The 6,000-nt window shown below is 39.2% G+C and overlaps 1 protein-coding gene across 1 annotated transcript in view; it reads right to left on the bottom strand.

Moving 5' to 3' along the window:
• Positions 1 to 1,216: 1,216 nt before the first annotated feature.
• Positions 1,217 to 6,000, bottom strand: part of SPTLC3 (serine palmitoyltransferase long chain base subunit 3) — a 132,035-nt gene continuing 127,251 nt past the window's right edge. Inside the window, exon 12 of the mRNA XM_069495936.1 lies at positions 1,217 to 4,205. Within this exon, the coding sequence (XP_069352037.1) occupies positions 4,092 to 4,205 (114 nt within the window). The 3' untranslated portion in view covers positions 1,217 to 4,091. The remainder of the gene's footprint in view (positions 4,206 to 6,000) is intronic.

Below are 6,000 nucleotides of genomic sequence, written 5' to 3'. Positions count from 1 at the left end.
ACTTGAGAGAGCCCTAAAGGATCATCTCAGTTGCACAGTTCCCGAGGGAATTGACTAAGGCCTTTGCTATAACATCACAGTTCAATACTCCCTCTTTTCAATTCTGTTCCCTTAATTGTATGCGGTCTCAGTAGTGTGCTGGTAAATGTTTGACAGCCAGCTCTCCAGATACCTGATTTGTAGTGTTTGTCAATTTCCATAGTTTAAATACTCCCACTGTCGTCAGTGTCAAGCTACCAATGTGATGTCACTGAATGAGGAGATGTGAACAATTGGCTGTCATCACAGTGCAAGCCAGCCTCAGCCACCCCTACCAGTCTTCCCCAGTGAAATTCCTAAATGCAAATCTCCATCTCAGTCTTTCTTTTTCAGGGCAACCTGAACTAAATCAACACAAAACCACCAATTATTTTTTTATACTGTCAATCTTGGAGATTTGTTTATTAAAGAAACTAACATTTACAGGCAGAATGAAGTGAAATTGGACATCTCAAATGTTTCAGTGAAACATACACATCACACACACACACACCCCCCACATACATTATGACACCATAAGACATGTCCCACAATAATTGCCTAGAAACATTTAAAATGCAGACATCTTTTAATTGTCCAAATATTACACAGCTGGGTAGGTTGTTCTGAGAGAGCAGACTTCAAATATGTTGTATTTACTGTGTTGAGACCAGGACAAATTGCAAGAATTCACCAGATGCTGTTCTTATTGCTAGTATTACAATTGTTATTATTGCTAGAAATCAAAGTATATATTTAAGAGAGTAAAGTTTTCATCATAAGAACTTGGATTTTTAAATCAGAGTAAGCCATTTATAATATTTGCTATCTCTGGAAAAAAAGAGTTGTTGTAATAAATAAATAATCAGAGGCTGGAGGTTGTTTTTTAAAGAGTAGGAAGAGAAAGGAGAAAAAACACTATATTCAGGAACAAGGTGATGAAAGGGAAAATGGACAGCTTATAAGGAGTGATACAGGAGAGAACTGGAGAAGGAATAATTTTGCCCAAATGAATGGCAGATTATTCTTCAATATGGGGTCCATTTTTGTAGAAAGAAAAGTTACTTGGAAAGAGAGAACAAAATGTCCCATTGAGGAGAAAATGTTGGCCATGGAATAAATTTACTTTACCAGTATAAACACACTTAACTATCAACAGAGAATCAAAATAAGGTTCATGTTATGTTATTAGAGCCAACTAGTATATCAAACCAAAAGGTCCAATAGTGGTTCTCATATTTTGGCAATCAAAACATGTTGAAAGGCAATGTGGCTAAATGTCCATGACACCATGGTTTCATGTTAAGACTAGGAATAAGTCTATGCCATTTTCTTGTTATGCAAATATATCCTCCTTACAAATATCATGTGGAACCTTTCTCTTCTGCTTCCCTGAAGGCCATTTTCTAGAACAACATCTTCCATTTATCTATCGGCCAACCAGATTCTCTTCTCTATACTTTTATACTCTTGCTTCCTCTGTAAAGGAAAAAATGTGTGTGTGTGTGTGTGTGTGTGTGCGCGCGCGCGCGTGTGAGTGTGTGAATGCAAATAGAAGGGTTGGAGGTGCATAACATTATAGTTCTCATAGAAAATTCTCTTTCCAAACAGACCCAACCAACCAAAGAGACATTTTGGCTCTTAAATAGTTATCAAGACTCAATGATCCCCATTGAATTAAAATCATTGTCGTATTAACCTAGCATAAAGAACTTTTTCTTATAAAAACTAAAAAATCTCATTATTCACAACTATCCTTCTACCCTCTTCCATATGACATATACTATCAACTCCATGGAATCTGGATCCCTCCTGATGCACTCGGGAAGCATTCCACTTGGATTATAGTTGTTCCCATAAGTGTATGTTCAACACAGACTCTGACAGAAATAAGTCCTTTTTCTTGCACATTGGAATGTAATAAATTGCTCCAGGACTCTTGGATCTTTATGAAAAGGGGGTAACATCCTCCCTGCCCCCCTGTGCTGGGTGGGTAAGTAATCACTTTCCCATGGTGAATTAGACTCAAGCTCTTCCATGAAAGTAATAATGGTGGACATTCCTGGTCCTGAAGACACCTGTCTAGGGACTTAAAGCTCAAAAGTTAGGTGTGAAGATGTGTGTGACGATGCAGACCCAGAAAGGAAGGAGGATGTTTATTGCATGCCATAACTTGCAGAAGGCCTACGTGTCTCATTGTTGTCTTTACCTCCTCTTTCCTTTATAAAACTCAGGGCATTCGTGCATTTTGGACAATTAACTAGGAACAATTTCATTTAAATTCACATATTCAGGAGATAAGACCTGTATGTTTTCCTTTCTTTGCACACGTATGACATACATTTTCTTTGCACAAGTGATGCTGCACCAGTTTCACTGAGAAGAGTTGGAATTTAGTCTTCAAGATCAATCATTGGATGGGGCAACTGCATTTTCAGAACCCACGTCATTGCCCCTGCCACTAACAGTGCTCCTTACAACTCTTAGACAGTCATAAGGAACTCTGTGATTGCGGTTCACTTTTAAACTGATGTACCCACTTGGCGTTATAATTTCCCCATAAAAAGCTTTCCACACTGATCACCTTTTTTCTGTAACAGGCTTTGAGCATCAGGGCGCACTGCTCCATCCAACACTGGTGCTGTGGGTCAAGTTTCTATCTCAGTGCACAGCATGAAAGCTTGGGTCCATCTGTGTCACACAAAGCCAAACCTCTCTTGAAGTGATTTGTTTACAGTGTCATTTGATGGAGTGGAATGTTCTGCAACTCATTCAAACTGTTACAGAAGCATTGCTAAAAGGTCACCACTGCTCTTTAGAGTTTCCAAATCTGGGCACCATCTGGGAGCTTGTTAAAGATAAGGTTTTCCATGGGCTTTTTCCACACCAACTAGATCCAATTAGCAAAGGGCTACTTTTCCAGAGAAGTTAGTGTTCACATTCAGAGAGAGACAGACAGAAAGACAGAAAATGCAAGTAAATTACAGTTAGTTGCTCAAAAGTGTGCAAGCCCACTTTGACCCAATTCAGAGTGCATGTGCCAAGTGACAATACTATTTATTAGGCTTCAACAGGGATGTCAGTCTTAAAAAAGTTAGATAGAATTTGCTTTTAAAGGTTCTTCTTGAATCAGTACATTCTTCAAGTGTGGTCTTGGGAGTCAGTTTTAAAGGAAATAGAATCTCACCATTTACTCAAAATCCAATATGAAAAGGACAATTCATTCCTTAAAGTAATAAAGGTTATGCATACTAAACATTCACTCTGCACAGCACCAACAATATTCAAGTTGTTATAACTTTACAGTTTTAGTCTAGGCCTAAGATTGGCTTGTGCTTATGTTCTACCCCCTTATGAAACAAAAGTCTTGAATTTTCCAAACCTCAAAAGCTCAGCTGTAAAACCGTAGGAGACCAGCAAGAGGAAAAGGAGTTTCCTTCGAGGACATCTCTAGTTGCTGTTGGACAGTTCTGCTTTCTCCCTTGAAACATTAACTATGTCTTTTGACACTTGTCCATGGAAAATGTCCAAATGTGGCAAATGGTAGAAGCAACAATTTCTTTATCCTCCTGCCTAGAACTTCCCATAATACAGACAAGTCCTAGCTGATACTTTTACAGGTGGAAAAAGGAGGGCAAGTATTGTCTACCACTTTTACCCACATCTGCAGATGAAATAAATAAACACATACATTGATTACTGAATCAAAATTCTCTTATTTGGTTGGAACCCCTGAAAGGGTCTGGACCAAAGGGGCTGCACAGTAGCAGCTAAAACATAGGCTCATTGCCATTAAAAATATTCTAAGAAGTGTGTGTGTGTGTGTGTGTGTGTGTGTGTTTCTAGCAGAATATTGGAGAAAGTAGAAACTTAAATCTGGAATCATGTTTTCATCTCTGTAGTCCCGAGCTGGTGACATGAAAAACAGGACAGTAATTTCCTTCAGTTCAATTAAACTGGTCTGAAAACCAAATTGTCCTTAGGAAGGGAGAGAAATCCATTTATATTCCTTCTGAGGCAAGGAGGGAGGTCTTGCTGGCAAAGTCTTTATGTTTCATTCAGGACCAGGAAACTTAATCTTCAAGTTCAAAGCTCGTCTCATCATAGAGCTCAGGGCGCGCTGATTGCATGTGCCGGGAATATTTCAGATGCAGGAGATCACCCATCTCATCAATGGCTTCCAAAACCTGCAACAAGATCGGCTTCCGTCAGCTATCTTGAAATTCCTAAGTGGCTCTGTTTTGTAGAGCCTGGGATAATAGCAAGTCTCACAAAGACCTATTGTCTTATTTTGCCAGCTTCTTTGATTTTAAAGAAAAGGGGCAAAATCCGTATCATTAGGTTGTGGTTTATAAGTCCTAGAGGAATGTTAGATGCTAATTCATTTTATTTAATGGTCTAACTCACATTAGGAATGTTTATTTTATTTTGGGAGTGTGTGGAGAGGGATAAAAACATCTGACTTATGTTTACCCTTAGGTTTTATTTTAAAACGTAATGACTTATATATAACCTCATGGAAGAAAAAGACAAAGTTGCAGAATGCATCTGAGGTTGTCTTCATGACACAGCAGACCAACCTGGCCAAGAACAAACGGGAATCTTGGGGGAGCTGAGTAGCAACATCTTCTGTCCTCCCACACTGTACTCATCTCTATGTCCTCAAAACTCACAAGGGACCAAAAACTCACCTGTTTCAATTCTCTTACTTTAAGTAAGCAAATGTATCCCCAATTTTACAAAAGAAACACCTGAGATACAGAAAATAAAAATGTCACTTTCACTTCTAGTCTATCACTAATCCTATGGTATCGGGCATGCCTTTTTAACCTTTCTGAGCCTGTTTTTTTCCCACCTGTCAAATGAGGTGGAAGACAATGTTAGGGTCTAATGCTTTGAAAAGGTAAAGTGGGGACTTTTGACATTAGAACGAGTGACTAATGAGGCTTCTGGACTTTCCTTTTTGGGAAGTCTTTCAAACTGACATGGGTTAATACATCCGCCAACATGGTAAGAGTAATTTATTTCTTAGTAGTAGGATTATGGGTGTTAAAATGTGCTTCCCTATTTTTCTAAATTTCCTACATCAAATCTAAGTATTAAGAAAAAATAACAAAAGTTATCTTTGAAATGACATCTATCTGGGATAGTTTCTATCGATCTTTGCTTCACGTGGAGGATGGAATAGCTCAACAGTTTCCAAAGTAGAGTACCTGCCTGCTTGGTGCATATATGAGATGTGGGAGGAAAACATGAGGATTTCTATTCATTTTTATCTCAACCTTTTTATCTTCTATTTGTGCATCTGTGATATAATGTACATAGTATATTGGTAGTGCATATATCATTTACAAATAGTTTATGTTAAAGTCCTATAATCAAAGACCACCCAGAATACACGTGTACTCAGTGTTAGGCTTCATTAGTTTGCTGCAGCGTGGGTCGGGGGGTGGCACAGCACCTATCAGAAGAACCCTGGACATCTCAGGGACAGGAAGTCGGGAGGAGCTTGTCATCGAATTAGAGCTTGTGTCTGAGCTGACTCCAAGGAAGCAGGGACCGGTTCTGGTTTGGATGCTGTCAAGAAGCAGGAGCGATTCATTGGCTGACGATACATTTATAATTTTTCATCTGGAAGGCCGTAAGATGAAAGCAAGGCTGGAGTTGTCACACACGTTAGTCAGAAGAGGGAGACGTTAAGCCATTTTGTGTTTGTATTTAATTTTTTTTCCTTTTCTTTCTTTCTTTTTTTTTTTTTTTTGAGACAGAGTCTCACTCTGTTGCCTGGGCTAGAGTGCCGTGGCATCAGCCTAGCTCACAGCAACCTCAGACTCCCAGGCTCAAGCAATCCTCCTGCCTCAGCCTCCCGAGTAGCTGGGACTACAGGCATGCGCCACTGTGCCTGGCTAATTTTTTGCATATATTTTAGTTGTTTAGCTCATTTCTTTCTATTTTTAGTAGAGATGGGGTCTCGCTCTTGCT

The sequence above is a fragment of the Eulemur rufifrons genome, chromosome 20 (assembly GCF_041146395.1).
Source record: "Eulemur rufifrons isolate Redbay chromosome 20, OSU_ERuf_1, whole genome shotgun sequence".
Lineage (NCBI taxonomy): Eukaryota > Metazoa > Chordata > Mammalia > Primates > Lemuridae > Eulemur > Eulemur rufifrons.
This window is presented reverse-complemented; position numbering and strand designations above follow the sequence as displayed.